Consider the following 22739-nt stretch of genomic DNA (forward strand, 5'->3'; position numbering starts at 1 on the left):
TTGTTCTCTCTCTTAAATAACCAAAGTAATTCAAAGACTAGAATGCAATGAGAGCCAAGTCTTGGCTGTGCAATCGCTCTCATTGTTGTTGAGCACATACCATTTAACACTGTATGCTTGCCTAAAAGCTACTGCTCAATCCCAACAGATTCTCTGCTATAGGCCTGTGCATTTGTCTTCCCTTAACTCGGGGAACATTACAGTGTTGTTGTCATCTGTGTGTGGTAGCCAATGGATAATTCCATCACTTTCCTCCCTTCTAGCCGATCTACAAGCTCATTGTGAGCTTGTAGATCGGCTATTTTCAAATGGCCAAAATGTACATAGGGTTGAAGTGGTTAATGTACATTTGTTTTCTAATCAAAATTAAAATCTCCAAAGTAACTATAGTAACTAAAGTTTGCAAATAATTGTAGTGGATTAAAAGTAAACATTTTGGCTCTGAGATGTAGTGGAGTACAAGTATTGGAAATTGGAAATACTCAAGTAAAGTACAAATACCTCAAAATTGTACTTAAATACAGTACTTGAGTAAATGTACGTAGTTACTTTACACCACTGGCTAAATGCCTAAATTGTAATTGTACTTCTGGTTGGTCAACTCCTTCTGGTTGAGTCCCTAGTGTGTAATGATGTGAGCAGCTATCATTAGCCAATAGAGCACATAATAGAATTTCAATGTTGAGTTGATTATTCTTCATTTGATATCAATGGCTAAATATTCCCCCACGGCTCTGACAGGATTGGATTAGCTCATATATTTCCTGCCTTATCAAATTCTGTGGAATTACAGTAAGTGACTCATCTTGGCCGGACCAGAATAATGGAGAGAGATCAAGAAACAACTTCCATGAGGGCAGCAATTAGTCCCCATGGGTCTGGACAGCTGGCTTCAATGTCCGACAAGTCCTATAACCTTTAATGTAAGGTTTCATAATCTCATTGAAGACAATTAAAGTGTCCCCCAGTGCAGATAGAGCCATGCGATGCTTTGACTCTTGGTCTCGGCGTGCCTGTCCTTTGCTTTCCATTAGCCCATTTTGACCTGAGATCAGATTCTAAAAATGTCTTCTACATCCTGACAGTTTTCTGACAGGTTTCTATGTCAGTGGTTCTTCGATTTTTCAAAAATAGCAGACCTACAAGCTCGTAGCGCGCCACTCGGTGGCGCGCTATGAGCTTGTAGATCTGCTATTTTTCAATAGCTAAAGCATAACATAATGCTAACACCAAAAGGGGTTCCCGCCCAGAATAGGTTAGAGTTGTTTTTGGTCCCTAATGGATCTTGACGCAACGGTCTAGAGTAATGGCTTTGAAATGCTACGCTGAATCGATGCCTGGTGTTTTTCCTCTCTTAGCTAATTTAGCTGGTAATAAGAGATGCTACAGAGGTCCTTCCCTCCAACGTAACAGAGCAGATTTAATCTGGCCTGCCCCGTCCTTCAGAGAGGGTCGGGCTGCTTAATTAATTAACAATGAAAACACTGACGACGTGATTGCCATGGAGGACTTAATTTGGTAACTCCACTGCATGCTGCACCATTCCTCCTGTTCACCGGCGGTGTCTTGCTAATTTGTCACAGAGCATTGCCCGACATGAATCACTTATAGGCCTACTACACCAGTGGTTCTCAAAGTGGGTTCAGGCCGGGTCATTGAGTGGGGTTCCACTCTCATTAGTGGACGCCTGTGGCCCGTACTGTAGACCAAACTGGGGGTCCTTCCTTGAAATTAAAACGTGTGAGAACTACTCAAACATTTCTCTCTACAGTAGGTACTGTATCTACTATATAACAATTATTCCCAGAAAATAATCACATAGGCCTCAATGTCAGGTCTAGGGACCACCAAGGACCCTTGAGGTCAGTCATTTCTGACAGTATACAAATGGAACCAGGTCCATTTGGCTCCATGTTGTGTACACAGTGTAGATTAGGATCCCAGTGATTAAAACACGCACGCACGCACGCACGCACGCACGCACGCACGCACGCACACATCGTCTTACCGTCTTAGCAAGGACCCACTCGAAAATGAGATGCCATATATATATTCCAAATGCCTTCTAAATCGGTATACTGTAGTTCTCAAATGTTTTCGTGTGGCAGTTAACCCTATTTAACAAACTTTCAATAAGTTTAATAAGCTGTGTTATTTCGCCCATAACCTATAACAGGAATGTTGTGACACAAATGGGTTAAAGTTTGAATTATCTTTATTGTGTATGGTGCAGAGAATTATATTATTTTTATTTACTTTACATGTACAGTATATAGTTTGTAACCAGTACAGAGTACACAGGTTCCCTGGAACCTGTGTACTCTGTACTGTCACCATCTGGACGAGTCAGGTTATATAGTTTTTGATGCTTGATTGATTGTTGACTCCATTGTAGGGAGCAACTACCAACTGTGGGTGTGTGAGGAACATGCCAACGTTGGTTTTGTGTACTCTGATTATCATTAATTATATTATTATGTGGATCATTTGTAGAGTAATATGTGACACTTTAAAATGTGTACATGAAATGTGATGTCTCTGGACATTGGGGAATTAGCTGGTTGAATTGTGGAATCACTTCAGGTTTGGTATGGTCCAGTGGGAGGGGTTTAATTGGCCTATATAGACGAATTCACAGAGGGGTGCCCTGGGCACGGCCATTACTGAGGTGTAATCCATGGAGCAGGTGCGCCGTAGGCCAGGTGTAGCTAATCAGTGCTGCTGCGCTTCATGGTACACCTCAGTAATGGCCGCACCAAGGCAACCCTCTGTGAATTTGTCTATAAGTAGGGAGACATGCCACTGCCTGGTAGGGTAGTGAAGGTGGGATTGTTGAGGTGGAAAGAGCCATGGCCAAACTGTCCAGTTAGTATTGTAGAATGTAGATACTTTTGTTCTTCATTTGGATCACTGCACTCTGTGTAACAAGGTGAAAAAATAAGACATTTCTGCAGCAAGGACTCTGTCTGGGGATCTTTCAGATAGTTTTTTCTCCAGTTTTCGGCTGTTTTTCAACCAGTGCCTTTCGGCAAACACTACCCACACTAAGTCAAAGTGTGACACCAAGGACTCAACTCAACTCAACTTTATTTATATAACACATTTTACATGACCAGGTCAACCAAAGTGCTGTACAGGTTAAAAAGAAGCAAAGAACAAAACAATACAATGTAAACAACCATTTGAAACATGAATAACAAACAGGCATTTAGAAGAAGTGAAAGCAAAACGATACAATATAAGCCGACAGTACAAAGGAACAAACAAAGCATACTATTGCACTAGTAGTGAGGGGGACAGGGCTACCTCAACTGACACTAAAGGCCAGGGAGAATAAGTGGGTCTTAAGCAAAGGTTTAAAAGATACATAATTGGGCAGCTCTGATGTGAAAGGGCAAATTGTTCCCGAGCCTGGGGGCAACCGCCGCGAAGGCTCGATCACCCTTGGATCACATCTAGTTTTTGCTGCATGGTCGGCCGACCTCAAAGCCTTAGGTGGGTTGTAATTTGAGATGAGGTCTGCAAGGGATGAGGGTGCTAACACATTTCGAATTTTAAAAACATACATTAAAATCTTAAAATCAATGCGGAAACGAACCGGGAGCCAATGGCGCGAGGCTAGGACTGGAGTGATGTGCTCTCGCTTCTTGGTTCCAGTGAGGAGACTAGCAGCGGCATTTTGGATAGGCAGCGGTGGCCGAATGGTTTGCGGAGCGGTCTTGATACCGGAAGGTCGCCAGTTCGAATCCCCGGACCGGCACGTTAAAATTACCACCGCTGAAGTGCCCTTGAGCAAGGCATTGAACCCCAACCATGAAATGTTCTATGAGCAGGGCGTGGCTGTAAACAAGCATCTCGAGCGTAGTCCACTTACCCTGGGTAAACAAAGAACTTTGCTTTGCTTTGGATCAGCTGTAAGCGCCTGAGCAATGATTGGTCAATACCAACATATAGGGAGTTACAGTAATCCAGTCTGGTTGAGATAAAGGCATGTATGACCCTTTCCAGGTCATTGTGGGAGAGGTAAGGTTCAACCCCCAAATTAGTATAAAATATGGATAAAGGGGTTAAAATGATTGTAATACTGCATTAACACATTTAGCTGGGGACCCCCTGGAACCCCCTCAAGGACCCCCGGGGCACCTAACAGTCTTCAGAACAACGTATGTTGCTATAGCTAAAATGTAAAATTACACAGATGGGATGCTTTCCCGGTTTTAAATGTTTTTTTTTGTGGCTTTCGCCTTTATTTTATATTTTGTATGGAGGGACAGACAGTAGGCTGACAGGAAATGGGGAGAGAGATGGGGGGTGACATGCAGTAAAGGCCGTCGGGATCGGGAGTCGAACCCGCGGCACACTGCCAGCCTGGACCACTGAGCCACGACCCAGGCCTGCTTTCCCGGTTTTAATGGATTAAACGGGTTGAGAATCAATGATCTAAAGCAGTGGTTTTCAACCCTTTTCATATCAAGGCCCAGTATTTATTCAGCGTTTGAGCCACGTACGGACCACTATTTGATGACATAACAGTATCGTTTTATAACAGTATGGGTGTCAAGTCACAGGTTCATAGAAAAAATAAAAATAAAATCAGATTTTAGTATCAGTGACTGAGGTAAACAAACGTACTGTATGAATCACAGAGATCGTGGGCAGACATAATGAAAAGACTGTTATTGTGCAAAACATGCCCCTCCAAGACAAAAGAAAAACATTTTCTCCCCTTCAAGTCCCAATTTAGTAAAGCCAATTCCCAATTCCCCAGCCTCTCTACAAGTAAAAGAATATGTTTTAATCGTTAGGTTTTTGTTCCATGCTGTATTGTAGGATTCCATGCTGTATTGATGTGGTACCTATAGAGACAACAGGCAAACATTGATCAAATGAACAATTCTTTTACTTTCTCTAAAGTCTACTTTCTCTAAAGTCTATTAATATAGACTTATTCTCCCCACAAAGGACCACTGGTTGAAAACCACTACACTAATATCACTATACTATGTTTTGCTTCTACCTTTCGACTTACATGTGCTTGTATGAAGCCTTCATATAAGGTGGTAATGTACAGTATGTGCACGTACACACGCACACATGGAAGAGAGGGGGGCGGTCATTTCTCTCCATATATATTATTAACAATCTATCACAATCACGACGGGATCTAAATGACCCGGCATGTCAACAGAGAACTCACATGAGAGTGGTGTGCAATCCACAAGATAAGGTCAAAAGAGCCATTTTGTGCCCCATAATGGAAGTGTTGTCTGGATCTTGATGTGGTTTATTACCTTGAAACTGAAGGGTTGGTTACAGAGCGCTGGCCGGGAGGGACGGGGAGAGCAGGACTTTAATGCCCTGACAAGACAGAAATGGACGCTTGCAATGATGGAAAAATCAATTAACCTTGGCACGGAAGTGAACTCGTTGATCTCTCAGCACGCTTTTTATTTGTGGACAAATATACCATCCTCTGGCCTGTGACCAGGGGTCTGATGTAACGTTTGATGTGTCACGCACTGTGTGCTGTGTGTGTGTGTGTGTGTGTGTGTCACGACTGTCACGTGTGCGTGCGTCCATGCGTGCGTGCGTGCGTGTGTGTGCGTGAGCGCATGTGTGTTTGCGCCCATATCTATCTCTACTACTACTCTATTATATATCTAGATTATCAACCACCAAGAGTGTGTGTGTGTGTGTGTGTGTGTGTGTGTGTGTGTGTGTGTGTGTGTGTGTGTGCGTGCACTTTGCCACCTGTGAAGATCACTTTCCAGATCTCAGGGAAAGTGTCGTATTCAGGGTTTGAGAAGGTTATTCAGTCAACAAAAGTTGTGTCTCCTGAATTGGATTTTCTACAGTTTGAGGTCATCCAATCTCATTGGCTTACTCTGCCCTCCTAGATCTTAAACCACCCCAAACCCATTGCTAATCTACAGTAATGCCTAAACAAAACAATTTTTAGCATTACCTAAACTTAGATATCTGTAATGCCTGAGGCACAAGCCAATATAATGTACAGTACGTTATACTGTATTGATTGATTGATTGAAATATTTATTAACAGTTTGCAGAATTACAGTACATTTCAAGCACAAACTCAATACAAAGACTGTGAGTGGACGACCCAATTAAGCATTACACTTTTACAAGAGGGTCCACCTTGTTCAATTCATCAAAGATATAAGATAAAGGTATACCTGAGCTCTGCATGCTCGGCTCAAGATGTTCATGCAATGCATTGTGGGTTGGTTTGATACTAGCCGGTTCAGGAGCCCGTTACTTGAACATAATGTCGACAAAAGTTTTAAATGAGCGATCATGTGTGCATTCCTTGATCCGTGTCTGCACTGTGCTGTTCAGATTATGAGAAAATATCCCCTCAGTTTGAGACACGTACATTTATAATGGAAGGGAATGTTAAATTAGCACTGAGGTTTTTACTGTTTGTTTTCCAGCAGTGATTAATTTCCATAAACCAACTGTATTTTTGGATAATATCCATTATTTGCAGTATATGCAATCTGTTTACATGGAGCTAAAAAATAATGATCATATTTATCATCATATGCCATATATATTTATTTGGACACAATGATGGCAGATTTCTTGCCATACTGTATCTGCAATTGCATAATGCGGCTTTTAATGAGTCACTAACTCACTAACGCTGGCAACACATAAGGGTTAGTCATGCAGCTGCAGCCAGTCTCGCCTCTGGGACTTTGCTCTGGATTAAGACATGTTCACTCCACATGCAGCAGAACCCTCATCTTCTAAAGCCTCGCTTATACTAGTTGCACGTCGGTGTCATGCATTGAAAAATAGTTAGTTAGTTTCAGAATAAGTAGAAGTAGTTCGAACTCCCTGCAGAGTGGATGAGAGGGGTAATTTGCTATCTGGACAGCTTTTTTTTTATTTTATTTTTTTTGTAAGTACTTCCTTGTAGATACAACTTAATTGTCTGCCTCTTTCCAATGATTTTTGAGGCTAGGTTCACTATTCGCTGCAGCTTGCTTCTTCGTTTTACATTAAGATTGCCAATGCCATACCACATTGCCATGTTCAAAGTCAAGATTCCCTCTATCAGGTTCTTATAGACTGTTTCCATGATATGCTTGCTAGCTCTAAAGGAGCTTGAGCTTGCGTAGTAGGTGGAGGCGTTGGTTTCAAGTTAAATCTGGTCAGTATTTTCACTGAAATTGAGTTTGCTGTCAATATATGTGCCTAAATATTTAAAATTGTCTACTACCTCCACTATTTGTCCACTAATTGTAATGGACTGCACAGGTTCCTTTTCATGAATGACAAGTTCTTTTGTTTTTGTCACATTGATCGCTAAGGAGCTTTTATAGCACGTCTACAAGCACGCGACCTCGTCCTAAAGGGCGAGGGCGCGCTGGAACAACAGAGCTTCTTAATACGGTCGAGAAGCAGGAGTTAAACTATTAATCTGGTGTCAGTGAGGTCAGATGTAGAGTTTCTGGCCTGCTCATATACAGTATGGAGTTCTAGTACATCAAACCATGTATGGTTATCCAGGGTTTGATGAGGTCAGTGTTGTGATCTTCATATATGGAGACCCAGGTGATGATAGTCAGCTCCACATACGGAGATCCATCCTGGTTCATTTGCAAATGTGACTCGCATCGCGGCAACCACACTGGTTATTATGAGACTGTCACAGTATGGCCAAATTGGCCATATATTGACATTCCCATATATGGGCTTAATATTGATGACATCAGGGATCTCCATATATGGGCATATCAGGGATTGTATTATAGGGCATCGTCTGAGGAGGTCACGCTGCTGGGGCAGATCAGCGCGTGCACGCTTCCTTCCGCCTGGGTGACAGCAGACTGCTGGGTGAGTGCTGTCGCTTTGGAATGGGATAAACTTTGACCAAAAAAAATCACAATGAAGGTATGGCCAGGGTTCATGGCCATATATATAGCCTTGAGCGTAGAGGTTTTGTTGATGGAGCGTGATGGACTGACAACTATATATGGAGATCTCTATTGTCTTCATGATGTCACGTGAAGTCACAAGGCGTGACCATAGATGGAGGTGTGATGTCACAAGGCGTGACCATAGATGGAGGCGTGATGTCACGAGGTGTGACCATATATGGAGGCGTGATGTCACGAGGCATGACCATATATGGAGGTGTGACACGGAAATGCAGGTTTTCATAGTAAATGTGTCCTACGGTCGCAATGAATGCTCCACTCATAACCCCCCTCTTTAACTCATACACGTACTGTAAGCCACATCACGCCTCCAAGTCAAGTATTTTCAGCCAGAGTACTGTATAACTTTGCACATCCCTGTCATCATTAACCCATTTTGACCTGAGATCAGATTCTAAAAATGTCTTCTACATCCTGACAGTTTTCTGAAAAAGCTATGTTTCTATGTCAGTCGTTCTTCGATTTTTCAAAAATAGCAGACCTACAAGCTCGCAGCGTGCCATTCGGTGGCGCGCTATGAGCTGGTAGATCTGCTATTTTTCAATAGCTAAAGCATAACATAATGCTAACACCAAAAGGGGTTCCCGCCCAAAATGGGTTTGCCCTAAAAGAAACCTTTTGTCCCATTTTATATCCAGAAAGATTATCCCGTTGTAGACTTCTGTCGTTAAATGAATAACAATGCTTTTATGTTACATAAAACACCTTAATTAGCTCTTCACTTGAGAGCCATGCTATTATCAGAATCATAATTATTGTTAAAGAGTGTTGATCACTTGTGTGAAGTTCAACACTCTGCTGTACTTGTCATATTTCAGAGTGCTGACAAATTGATTATTATTATGCCTCTACATTATAACCTCCTATAGGGAACAGTCAAGGAATTCATATTTTATTGCAAATCGTGACATATTTTATTGCAAGGGAAGAATCAATGGTTTAAATGTAAAAAAAAAGAAGAAGAAAGGAATCATAAACAATACAAAAGTATGGGGCGGCGGTGGCTCAGAGGTAGAGTGGCTGGATGGTAACCGCAAGGTTGCCAGTTCGAACCCGGGCTCCCCCAGAGTTAGTGTCGAAGTGTCCTTGAGCAAGACACTGAACCCCTAATTGCTCCTGATGTGCTGGTTGGTGCCTTGCATAGTTTCCACTGCCATCAGTGTATGAATGTGTGTGTGAATGGGTGAATGTAATGCACAATCTATGTAAAGCGCCTTGGATAAAGGCGCTATATAAATGCACCATTTACCATAGTATATTTGAACAGTTTCATAGTATACTTTGCAGTTTAAAAAATAGTACCGCAAACACAAGCACCGTGTTACTGCTGGGTGTTCTTATTTTATTGCACATTAAGATACTTGGATTGATAGTAATGTGGAACCAGGTCTACTTTAATATTGTGGAATATTTGTCTTTATAGCCGTTGTAAAACATTGTTCCATTTCTTTCTTTCTTTTATCCTCCGTTTCGACAATGATGGAGTGCGTCTAGGTTTCCAAATGGGAAAAAAAGACCACTGACAGCATACAGTGAGAAAAAAATAACGTTTAAAGCTTCAATTCACACATTTTATTTCCCCTCTTGTCTGAGAGGGGAAACTGCAACTGTTAACATCGGGGATTCGAACTTGGGTCTCTTGTGTAGGAGACCAATTAAACTACCGCTCATCTCAGGGGGAATCCCCGGGTTGTCCAGGGGATATATTGAGCTTTTGAATTTCGGCAGAGCTACTTGTCAACCAGAAGGCATCGTACTCGGCACCAGGGTCTAAATGTCGGTGTAGATGTAGACTAATATAGTTATATTGTATTAACATCCTCTACCATACAGATTGGTTGAATAACATGGATTCATTCAAATAAGTTTGGGATTGCAGCATTTCATCAAAACTGAAATGAAATCCAATAGTGCACGCATAATTCACGTCGATGCCCATAGGCCCAAACACCGAAAGGAAATAAGGTCTGCACACCGGTAATGAAAAAGCTCTGCTTATTTATTTATTGCTGTCAACGTTTCGATTAATGTGTCTCTCCATCGGGACATTGAAAGTCCCCCTAATTCTCCGCCCTCCTCGAGCCTCGAGCCTCACGCCCCCATCCCGCTCCCTCAGGCCCTGCGACGCCGGCCTCCTTGAAGTCCCCAAAAAGATCAAGTGCAAAACCTGGGGCGACAGACAGGCCCTTCTCTGTGGCCGCCCCACCCTCTAGAATGCTCTCCCCTCCCTCCCTACCTTCAAAACCGCATTGAAAACCCACCTAGCCTTCCCAAGCTGACCTGTTTTTAACTTCCGAACACACTGCCAGACTGGATTACCAGCCAAGGTGCCTGGACCACTGAGCCATGGCCCAGGCCATTATTATTATTATGAAAGAATGAACCTCAACTTCAGTGCTTCCAACCCTTTAATCCCCTGTCCTGTTTCTCTGGCAGGTTTCGGGATGTCCACTCCTGTGACGGTGGCCGGGAAGGTGTTCCTGATCTTCTACGGCATGCTGGGCTGCGCCGCCACCATCCTCTTCTTCAACCTCTTCCTGGAGCGCATCATCACCCTGCTGGCCGTGGTGATGAAGGCCGTGCGGGAGCGGAGGATCAGGAATAGTGGCATCCTCCCGCCGGGCATCCGCCACGACTTCTCGGCCTACAGCTTCCCCGGCTGGAAGCCGTCCGTCTACCACGTGATGTTCATCCTCGGACTGTCCGCCATCACCATCTCCTGCTGCGCCTCGGCCATGTACACGCCCGTCGAGGGCTGGGCCTACCTGGACTCCCTCTACTTCTGCTTCGTCACGTTCAGCACCATCGGCTTCGGCGACTTCGTGAGCAGCCAGAACGCCGCCTACGGCTACCAGCCGCTCTACCGGCTGGCCAACTTCTTCTTCCTGCTGATGGGCGTGTGCTGCATCTACTCGCTCTTCAACGTCATATCCATCGTCATCAAGCAGGTGCTCAACTGGATGCTGGAGAAGATGAGCTGCCTGTTCTGCCAGCGCTGCAACAAGGCCAACGCCTTCCTGAGCCGCCGCAACGCCATTCGACCGGGCTCCAAGAGCCGCCAAGGGCGCTCTGACTCTGACGGGCCTATCGACAGTGACACGGAGGGACGCAGGCTGTCGGGCGAGATGATCTCCATGAAGGAGCTCACGGCCTCCAACAAAGTGTCGCTGGCCCTCATGCAGAAGCAGCTCTCGGACTCGGCCAATGGATATCCCAGGACAGTGTGCGGAAGCTCTCGCCATAATGGTTTCTCTGGAGGCGTCGGCGCCCTTGGTATTATGAACAACAGGCTGGCAGAGACCAGTAATTCCAGGTAGAGGAGCAGCTGTTCTCTATCGTGTTCGAGACTGGCTCTCCACTACAAATTATTCAATTTGTACGGGAACTGACCCCACGGGGCAGTGTACACTGCCCCATGGGGTCAGTTCCCGTACAAATTGAATAATTTGTAGTGGAGAGCCAGTCTCTCCACTCAGAGAACCTGGGTTACCGTGTAACCCTCCGTTTTACCCTGCATGATAACACCGGAGGTCACGTCTCATGGACAAACACAGGGTCTTTTGAAAATGGATTCTCGGTATCGCTAATTGATATGCATGATATGCATGACCTTTTCGAACGTATTGGTTGATATTGATGAGCCGTGGTGGTGGTGGTGATGATGATGATGTTGATGATATGGTGGTGGTGGTGGTGGTGGTGGTGAGAGAATCTAAACCTGTACCTTGTTTATTATGTCATGCGAGAGGCGAGCACCATGAGAGGCGAGCACCATGAGAGGCGAGCACCATGAGACGACTTGAAAACACGGAGGCCATAATCCAGTTTTCCTATTCCTTAAATCAATACCAACCTAGAACAAATTACTGAGAACACAGTGTTATTGTGCATCAGACGTAGTCAGCCATAAATGATTAATATATCAATTTGAAATAGTGTACTGTATCGGAGCCAAGGGAATCACTCAGTGTGATCATTATTGTTTTTTTTCGTTTTTGTTTTTTTTACCAGTTTATTTGAATGTACGTACATGGCGATAGAAACATTTAAACGGTAAAAGCAAAGGACATTTCTGGATGATATAGCACATATTAAACTATGCATTATATGTTTCCTCATGCATTATTTGCACCATTTTGTAGACCTTCCATTCATTCATTGGGCTGATTTCTTGACACTGGTCAAGTCTTACCCTCAGGTGGTTTGTTTCTGGGCCGAGTGGAGAGAACAGTTGCCATGTGTCGTGGTGTGCTGGTACTGTAGTATAGGTCTGTCAGGACAGGATATTAAAGACCTCGGGGCTTCAAGCTGCAATTTCCTATTGCGCCAAATAGAGAGGAGTGGAGTGGAGTAGATTGAGAGTGGAAATCCTTTCTTGAGAGAGGAGGAGCTGGGCTTCTTATCAGCTCAGAACATGCTTTCAGGGAACCCAAGACCTTGACTTAAAGGGTATCCGTAGGATACAAGAGGCCGGCACTTTGCAACTCTTCTGCAGCTGTGTGCAACAGGGGGGGGGGGGGGGGGGGGGAATTGATAAAAGCCTGCCAAGTCAAGTGTGGGGGATGGTCGTCACACATAATTTATACTGAAAACTCAGTGTGGGCTTATTTATGATATATGTTTGTGAGAGGGTTATTGTCCTGCAGGCACATTGTGTTAATGAGAGAGACAGACCAGTGGAGAAGGTTTCATTGAGTTGGAAAATAAAACTTGTTTTACACACACACACACACACACACACACACACACACACACACACACACACACACACACACACACACACACACACACACAAAACAGGCTCTCTGAATACCATTGATTCTCCCTATGTAAACATTTACCAAGGAGGCTAAGGCTGCATAGCCGGGGTTAACATACAAATCCACAGCAAATCCTCAGGATTTAGCAGTGATGGCATGAACCAAAGGCACAGAGAGGTTATTAGGTTACGTCGACAGGGAAATTGTCCCAGAGAAAGGATGCGAACAGAGAGTCTCGGAAACCAAGTATAAGGCCTGGTATAAGTATAGGGGCTGGCAGTGCTGGAGAGGGTGAAAAACGACCCTGCCCATCCACATACAATGTAAAATCCACAGTCTATCTCAGCCGAGGGCTGAACTCTCCCTGGCATCATCTACTATTCTCCCAGTACACCCACGCTTTTTTTTCTCCCTCTCAACAACCCTGTCATCTCTGCATTCAAAACAAACACGCACGCACGCACGTACGCACGCACGCACGCACGCACGCACGCACGCACGCACACACACACACACACCCTCCTGCTTCCCTCATAAGACCTCAAGCTCTAGCTCTCATCAGCCTTTGCACTGTGAATAAAAAAACCACACCATGACTGTAAATAGCAGCGGATTAGGACGGAAATTAGAGCTACAGTAGATCTAGCCGTTATTGTTTTCCATGCCGTTTCTTTTGCATTAATAGGTCTGAATGACTTTCTTCCCGCGTCCTCAACAAGAGGAATAGAGAAAATGACTCAGGTAGATGAAACTTCAGGCTTGTCTTAGTTTCCTGCATGCCATTATGGTAAAGCCATACTAGATACTGTAGTTGTATATATAATATATATATATATATATATATAAAAACAGAGGACTCTTTGAGATCTATTTTTCTATTATAGCTTTCAAATATCTATACGGTACATACTGACACAATGGATGACTGAATGTGAATGTGTCTCACTGTCGCGTGTGTCTCTTAAGCAGTCACAGTCGTTCCCCTGATGACTTAATACCCCTCAATGGCAATGATAATGATGATGATGATCAGTTTAATGAATGTATACACAGTGAAATGTGTTAAATGTATCTTGTTTATTAACTCATGGAGTGTGCAAAAAAAAAATGTAACCATTTTGGTTACATTTGTAACCTCTGAGTTCAATTTACACTGCAGGATTTGACTGTGTATGATGAAGGAGACGTCATACCTTGAATGTGAAGCCTGTTTTGTCATGTTGCGAGACCACTGGCACCATACCGATGAGGAAATGTCAAGCCCTACGGCTTTGAACAGCGTGTATATGGGTATACTGTAGCAAATTATATATCCTCTGAATTCAACAGTGTTCCCGGCTTCGCCTAATACTGTATGTCACCAAAGGGAAAATATATACTGTGCACTGGCAAAATGTTATTTCCGTCTGATGTCTGCAAAATGTCATTATCTCTATTGGAGCGTAAAAGGTGTAGCCTATTGGCCGAGGTTCACAATTGCTTAACCAATGATATTTATCCTTCATTCATTTTGGAGGAGAACTGCGTGTGTATGTATGTGTGCATGCATGATTCTGTGCCCAAGATATGAAACAGTATGACGTGTAAAAGGACTGAAATGGCGGATAAGGAACTGCGACACTCATCTTCAATGCCTCCCTACAAGGCCTCGTTTATATTGTTTGTCGTCCGATGGTGTCACTCTTCAAAAATAACAGATCGGATACAAACCACAAGTTATTTATTTTGGCGAGCAAAACCGCTGTGTAACTGCATATAAAATTATAGGCTTTTACATGGGCCCTCGGAACTCATTAATGATTCACTATCCATTCAAAATGTATTTTCCTTGATACTGAGTATTTAGAGTAATGTTTGCTCACTTAAAATGCATGCATGGCTTGAAATCAATTGCCTTACTTTTGTCCTTGCATAAAAACAAAGAAAGAAAAGATTCCTTGTCAAAATCAATAGTATGTAGAGCTTGTGTGTTAATACCTTTTGCATTTCGCAAAATTGATCTCCATTGATTGCAATGGTTTTAAATGTCCTGCTGCCCTCTGTGTCTTCTGTAAGGGGAGACAGGTGGTCTAAAAATGACTGTATGTTTGTATTCGTTATCAACATAAATGCTTCTTATTATTAATTGTGATATCATCGACTTTTCCTCTCTAATCTGGATTTATTTATCTCACGGTGTCAACCATGACGTGACATCCTGAACTACAGTTCACGGGTTTTATTTCTTTGAAAATGATGCAAAATCTTCAAACCCACACATTATATAATGGGTGAACATAGCAGACTTGGATTGCGGCACTGGATGTTCTGCCTGCAACAGCTAAAGATAAAAGCACTCTTGACTACAACATTTTAATTGCTATGTGAGAAGCTGCAGTTTGCCAGCAGTGTTCGAAAGCTGCATAATAATATATGGTTATAGGTTTACGACGCCAGACACTGACTTCAGTGCTAATACTATAGTGTAGGCTGTTGATTATTCCTATAGCGGGCAGCACGGCATGGGGCCAAGACCTGTGAAGTGTTTGCATGGTCTTGGCAATCTGTTTACTTCCACAAAGTCCAGGAATATGAGCTCTTTAATAACGGTATGCAGCTTGTTTTATTGAGACAGGTGACTTAATGGTCACTGGTCATGTAGCATAATTACCCCATTACCATTTAGACGGCAAAGTAACAGCACATTACGTACAATTATGATAATTCCACACGTTTGGAAAAACAATGCATGAACTCTGCTTTTTTTGTGTCCATTCAAGCTACCCATTTGTGGATTTTTAGAATCTAAATCTAAATTTGGCTACCGTACATTTTAAATAATTGCTCGGGGCCTTCCAGCAGCCAGCTCTCTACAGCGGAATAGCTCACCTCGCCAGGATGATGTGTTGTTTATTGCTATCTGTACCTTGCTTGGCTTGGCTGCACAGAGACTCAGCAGGGCAAACAGTACACTGCCTTTGATCTTGAGCTTGATTTCCAAATCCACAGGAGATGGTCCAAGGTGGATCTGTCTTTTTTTTTTAACCCATTTTGACCTGAGATCAGATTCTAAAAATGTCTTCTACATCCTGACAGTTTTCTGAAAAAGCTATGTTTCTATGTCAGTCGTTCTTCGATTTTTCAAAAATAGCAGACCTACAAGCTCGTAGCGCGCCACTCGGTGGCGCGCTATGAGCTTGTAGATCTGCTATTTTTCAATAGCTAAAGCATAACATAATGCTAACACCAAAAGGGGTTCCCGCCCAAAATGGGTTTTAACAACGCCTGAGAGGAGTCCTAACTCACGTCTGCAGAACGTAGAACAGAACTGCAGTTGAGTGCAAGATTTAACCACTATTTTGGTCATGTAATTATAGGTGAAAATTGCAGATCTACAAGCTTGTAGATGATCTATTTTTTGCCGCGTGACAACGGCACACGACGAAGTTGTTTAAATTGCACCAAGTGTCTGTAATCCATAGCTATGTTGACCTTTTTGATGTCCTCCTCGCTGTATGTCCCATGTTGCTTGCATCGTGGTGTAACTTTGAGTTTATGTATGCAAGTTAACTCTGGTTGCAAGTTGCACATTTATACTGATGATTGTACTTTTATATTTATGTAAATAAAAGTAAAACCTATATAAAACAAAAACAAAGTACCATTAAACATTGACATTTATTTGGGTCCCCTTTCCTTGATTCTTTGAAATGATTGTTTATTATTATTATTTTTTAAATGTTTTTTTGTGTGGCTTTTGTGGCTTTTATTTTATAAAGGCGAAACTGTCAGGAAATGGGGAGAGAGATGGGGGGGAAGACATGCAGTAAAGGCCGTCGGGATCGGGAGTCGAACCCGCGGCACGCTGCCAGACTGGATTACCAGCCAAGGTGCCTGGACCACTGAGCCATGGCCCAGGCCAATGATTGTTTATTATTAATCTTTCCTTTTTTGGCATTAGAATCCGACTAGATTCTGCCAGAATGCATATACATGTCTCTGTTGTTGATTCTTACATCAAGTCTTGAATCTCCTAATGTCTTTATGTCCTACATAAAAATCTTTTCTTTTATGTCCTACATCAATCCTGTTACAGAAATAAAGTACACTTCAGCAAGAGTGGAAGCAGACTATGCCGATTCAGCAAGCTCATCTAATCCATGGCTCATCTGCCCACCTTGGTTCAGCTGGAGAATTGACACTTGAGCAGCGAAGGGTGTACTTTACTTGTACTTACTATTACGTCAGACCTTGCTGTCAGGGCTTTACACATTTGTTTTCCCTCACAGCAGATGTTAGTTACATATTTGCACCTGCTGTATCTCAGCTCAAGTGAAGAGAGCAGAGAATAGGTGGTATAGTTATTCTTATAGCGTGGCCAAACGTCAAGTCGCCTAGAACAGTGATTCTCAAACTTTTTCATGTCAAGGACCCCCAAATTGACACTAATTAGCCCACGGAACCCCATTTGAAGAGATATGCCAGGGACCCCCATAATGAACCAACCATTTTAATTTCAAGGACCCTCAGTTTGACGTGCATTAGTCTAAAGACTCCCATTTAATGGCATTTCTATCTCTGAGACCCCAATTTATATTGTGAAATCCATGTTAATTTAATTCTGAGAGTGTTCGGTTTCATTTGTAAAGTAAAAAAATAGTAAATGGTGCATTTATATAGCGCCTTTATCCAAGGCGCTTTACATAGATTGTGCATTACATTCACCCATTCACACAAACATTCATACACCGATTGCGGCGGAAGCCATGCAAGGTACCAACCAGCACATCGGGAGCAATTTGGGGTTCAGTGTCTTGCCCAAGGACACTTCGACATGTAGACAGGAGGAGCCGGGATTCGAACCGCCGACCCATGGATCATTGGACGACCTGCTCTACCTCTTGAGCCACAGTCGCCCTTACACTCAGAGTTACAGACCCATAAGGGTCCATTTGGTTCCAAACTATAATTTATCTGGGGACCCCCTGGAACTTCCTCAAGGACCCCACTTTGAGAACCACTGGCCTAGAAGTTGAACAGGGTTTGTCTGTATTTCTGTATGTGCTGTACAGACATCTGCCCTCTGTCTGTACATGACATCATGAAATGGAACCACCTCCAGCCATAAATGAGCCAGCATGAATAGTTGTACTTGTCAAGCGGTTTTGTCTTTATACACTTAGGAGGTGAAGCATAAAGATTACGTTCCATTTGGCCAAAGGAAATCTATTTCTTTCTCCATTTCTTTCTTTGCACATTTATCAGCAACGTTGGCTTGACCAACATTTTCTATTACGTCTCTCTGTGCATGTAGTTTATCCAAGTGAATTCCTGCTCTCTGCAGTGTGCCCAGCGTTTGTGTATTCCTGCTCTTTGCAGTGTGCCCAGCGTTTGTGTTGCCGACGGCAAAGTTATCTCTGCAGAAATCTCACGTACTACGACCTCTGTTTGATTATAAAACATTATCTCCACAGAGGCCAGTACTTGGAGATGAAGAGGCTGTTTTCTTCTGAGAGCACTTGACGGTAAAATGTATTGCATTTAATGCGTTAGCAGTGAGCAGCACAGGTCATGGGCTCAAATCTCACTGTGATCACGAAGAGTGCAGAATATTCTGCGTCTAGCATGTGAAACTGTACTGCGTTATCTAACACATTACACATTTCAAAAATCTAACTGGGGATGGAAAATGGTTGCCATGTTGTTCATTAATGAACTACATTCTGTCTTGCCTAGAGGCGCAGCTTAATTACATACATTGCATTTATTCCATACACACAGCCATGGAAAACACATATTTGTTGAGGGCTTTCGGGGCTCCGTAGGATGAATTAATCAACCTATAACAATATTCTAGGGGATTATCTACATTGTTGGCCACTGGTGCCTGTCGCCCACCCATTTAAACTGAAGCATATGGTCTGTAGATAGTCCACTCCACTTCCATGTCTGCGGTCTACTTTTTAAATGTACTTACCTTAAGGAAAAGCTCAATGATGTCTGGCAATGAGCCAAACAGAACCTTTCAGTGCAGTATAGTGTATATACAGTACTATACACAATACTCTATCAATAGAGTATGACCAATCAGTAGCCTCTATACTATGTAAAACCTACTGTTTATGGGTGTGTGTACATATTAACATATACGCACGCACGCACGCACGCACGCACACAGCTGTGTGTGTGTGTGTGTGTGTGTATTCTCCAAGATTCATAACATTTTTGTTGGACTTAAGCACAGGTAAGCCTATATAATCGTAAAAAATATATAATATTTAATCTTCACATGAGGCTGTGTAGAAGACACAGTTCTTTATTTATTCTTTGTAAAGGAAGGCAGTTGAAGAAATTGATGAAGACGACCACATCACCACGTTGACAGAACTATAGAAGCCTCACATCATTCCCGCCACTTCTTTCCACATCAGCGACGTACGTCTCACACACATACGCGCATTGTTATGACTTTATACTAACTACTTTTACTACACAGTATATTTAAAATATGTCCCATCACAATGCCATGTGAGCTTGTAGATTTACTTTTCTTTTTTAAACGTACAGTATGTATATGAACAGATGAACAGGACCACAATGTCTATCTTTCTTCTATTTTCTTTCTTTCTATTCCCCTCCTCTCCCCTGACACGGTCGAGGCAGATGGCCGCCCACCCTTTGGTCGGGTTCTGCCTGACGTTTCTTCCGAAAGGGGAGTGTTTCGTTACCACTGTCGCAATATTGCTTGCTCTGGGTGGGATCTCTGTCGGTTTTCTGCTTTATATATAAAGTGTCTTGAGACAACTTGTTGTGATTTGACACTTTAATAAAAGTGAATTGAAATTCACTTTGAATGTAGTCCCTAGGACTGTTGTGTTATCCTTTTAGCATCCTTTTAATGTCTTACTGTACCACGTGCTACATGTCTGACGAATAAAGTATTCAATCAATCAACCAATCAATCAATCCTAGTATCCCTATCTGGGCATGTCATAATAAAAACTAAAAACATTCGTCAAAATAGGCTAACAGTGACCAAAAACAGCAAAACCTATAGCGTGCCTCGTCGCTTGTACTGTAGGTCGACTATTTTCAGCAAAGATATTTGCCGGTGGGGGGGGGGGGGGGGGTATAGACCCCAACTGAAGGATGTCGGTTTAAGTAGTGTGGTTACGTGTAATCCTTAAAACACGAGCCACCTGTGCATGGCGGGTGCTAGCTTTGCTCCCGTGCTCAGCTATAAGCTAGGCTTGCTAGTTAGAACACACGCCAGGGCTGTAATCATCAAAGCCACGCTCTGCCCCCATGCACCGTGGAAGAGATCTCAGCTGAATCCCAGTTCCTTTGATTTGCTGTTTATTGTCTCTCTGTTCAGTTCTCTTCTGCTCTAAAGTGTGTTGACATCCCGCCACTTTTCTTGTAAAACACAACATCCAGTAACAGACAGCTCCACATCTGTGTGAACATGCAGCTCTCTGCCCATGGGGATACATTTGATTTTGGGATGTCAACATGACATTTAGATGACATTTAGGCAATTCTAGAACTAAAGCTTGCCAAAAGCACACCGTCTGCTCAGTCTTGAGAGGAGAAGAAAGACATTCATTTCACCGAATTGGTGTCAAAGTTAATGCTATTAACTGTTAATTTACACTGTGTGACACCATAGTATATACATCTAGCTAAAGTGGTAAAATGTCCATACTGCAAACATTTTAAAAGATACAATGTGTCACATTCAAAACACAATTTGTTGGTGCTACACTGCACCACAGTGGGGTTGAGAACACTGACAACAGAGGAAACAAAACAATATATCTATTCTCTGGTGAGACATTTCTCCTTTTTAAGGTTCAGAAAAGTTAACCAGCATTGTGAGCAAGAAATCTATTCTGTATCTCTTCAAAATGCTCAGTTTAAGATTCCCAGGGTCCAGGGAGCAACATGACAACAAGGCTATACTTGATGCAGGATATGTTGCAAAATGGCTATGATGACAAAGCTCAGCTCTTGAGCACCCCATTATACCCCCAATTTAACCCATTATGACCTGCGGCTGATTCTAAAAGTGCTTTCTAAATCAATAGTTCTCACACTTTCGAGATTCATACTGTATATATTGTGGTGTCTCGCTAGTTAAACACCGCCCAACAGGTACAGCTTGGGCAGGCTGATAGACGGACCATATACGTGTTTACCTGCTTGATCTGCCCAGCTGGAGCAAACACATAAAAGCCAAGTCTCTTTGCCTCCTTGTCAGATCCACTCTCCGGAGGTGAGGTGAGCGGACAACGTTGGGCGGAAAGCGGACAACCACCCCATTCTATGTGATTACTGTGAATTATGACTTGTGGTGGCGGTGGCTCAGGGGTAGAGTGGCTGGATGGTAACCGCAAGGTTGCCAGTTCGAACCCGGGCTCCCCCAGAGTTAGTGTCGAGGTGTCCCTGAGCAAGACACTGGACCCCTAATTGCTCCTGGTTCAAGGTTTCTTTATTTTGTCTCCCAAGGGAGAAATTTGTCTTGGACCCCAAGGACCCGCCCTGCAGCATACAGATACAATACAATACACAATACAAGACAACAAAGGCACACAGTGACCCGTACAACATTAAAAAACCACACACCAACATACCTAGTGCAAAAGAGGAAGAACATCACCTCATAACCTTCGACCCCTACCCTGTCTGCCCCTCTACAAGGACTCTGTTAAGGAGTGTGATTGACAGAGGGACAAAGCTTGTACCTATTATATTTGCACGCATGGACCTCGTACCTCCTACCTGATGGCATTAGCCGATACTCCTGATGTGCTGGTTGGTGCCTTGCATGGTTTCTTCCGCCATCGGTGTATGAATGAATGTGTGTGTGAAAGGGTGAATATAATGCACAATCTATGTAAAGCGCCTTGGATAAAGGCGCTATATAAAAATGCACCATTTACCATTTATGACTTACCCTAGCTGTGTGTCATTTGTCTCGTTAAACCCAGGCAGACTAGTGCATGCAAACCCTACATATGGAGTGGAGTAAAATACCTGCCTTAGTTAGTACACAGCCTTCGGAGGAGGAGTAAAACTACTCAAATATAGGCTGAGTAGAAATACTTACCGTTTAAAAAAAATCCTTCTTTAAGTTTGATGTTGACTGTTAATAGTCACCTACCTGAGTTGAACTGCCTTATCTGCACCTAGGAGAGAAAGCCTAAAGCTAAACCATACTCACCATAATCCCTTGCAGTTACCACACCTACCTAATTAAATGGTAAATGGTAAATGGTGCATTTATATAGCGCCTTTATCCAAGGCGCTTTACATAGCTTGTGCATTACATTCACCCATTCACACACACATTCATACACCGATGGCAGCGGAAGCCATGCAAGGTACCAACCAGCACATCGGGAGCAATTTGGGGTTCAGTGTCTTGCCCAAGGACACTTCGACATGTAGACAGGAGGAGCCGGGATTCGAACCGCCGACCCATGGATCATTGGACGACCTGCTCTACCTCCTGAGCCACAGCCAATTAAATAACCTACCTGTTGAAGTCCAGCGACGGGGTCCAGCAACGACAGCTTCTCTTCTTCCCCTGAAAATGAACTAAGTTTATCCATGCTTACCTTTGACTGCTTTCCCCTGCAAAGAAAGGAAAGAAAGACCTGTATTTTAACTTTCTGTAATAAACTTGCCTGGTTTGGCACACTGTGGTACTCTCTCCTGAGTATTTGTGTATCAGACAGTCGCCACTATATATATATATATTCAGAGCCTTCAAGGTATTCAGAGAAGGCCCTGGGGTCCTCAGAAGAAAGAAAATAATAATTTTATAAATAACTTTTTTTATTTTTAATTTTTTTAATCACAATTATTAAAATAGTTTGTGTCGCTAAATCTGTTAAAACCGCACTGTTCGCCATAGTTGTTTTCGCCCCATTCACTGCGCATTAGATCGTTTTTGTACAGGAGAAAATAACAGCCAATCGGAGATTTCTTTTAACAAGTCTAGCCCAGGTGTGGAGTGACAGTTTGATCA

At 43.0% G+C, this 22739-nt stretch overlaps 1 protein-coding gene across 3 annotated transcripts in view; it reads left to right on the forward strand.

The window, feature by feature from the left end:
- kcnk12 (potassium channel, subfamily K, member 12) overlaps positions 1 to 11284 on the forward strand; it is a gene marked incomplete at both ends in the record, with an annotated part of 88475 nt that extends 77191 nt beyond the window's left edge. For all 3 annotated transcript variants that reach the window (XM_079512216.1, XM_079512217.1, XM_079512215.1), the window contains one exon: positions 10404 to 11284. In XM_079512216.1, the coding sequence (XP_079368342.1) occupies positions 10404 to 11284 (881 nt within the window). The remainder of the gene's footprint in view (positions 1 to 10403) is intronic.
- Between the last annotated feature and the right edge of the window lie 11455 nt (positions 11285 to 22739).

This window comes from Electrona antarctica, assembly GCF_951216825.1.
Source record: "Electrona antarctica genome assembly, chromosome: 10".
NCBI classification, from domain to species: Eukaryota; Metazoa; Chordata; class Actinopteri; order Myctophiformes; family Myctophidae; genus Electrona; species Electrona antarctica.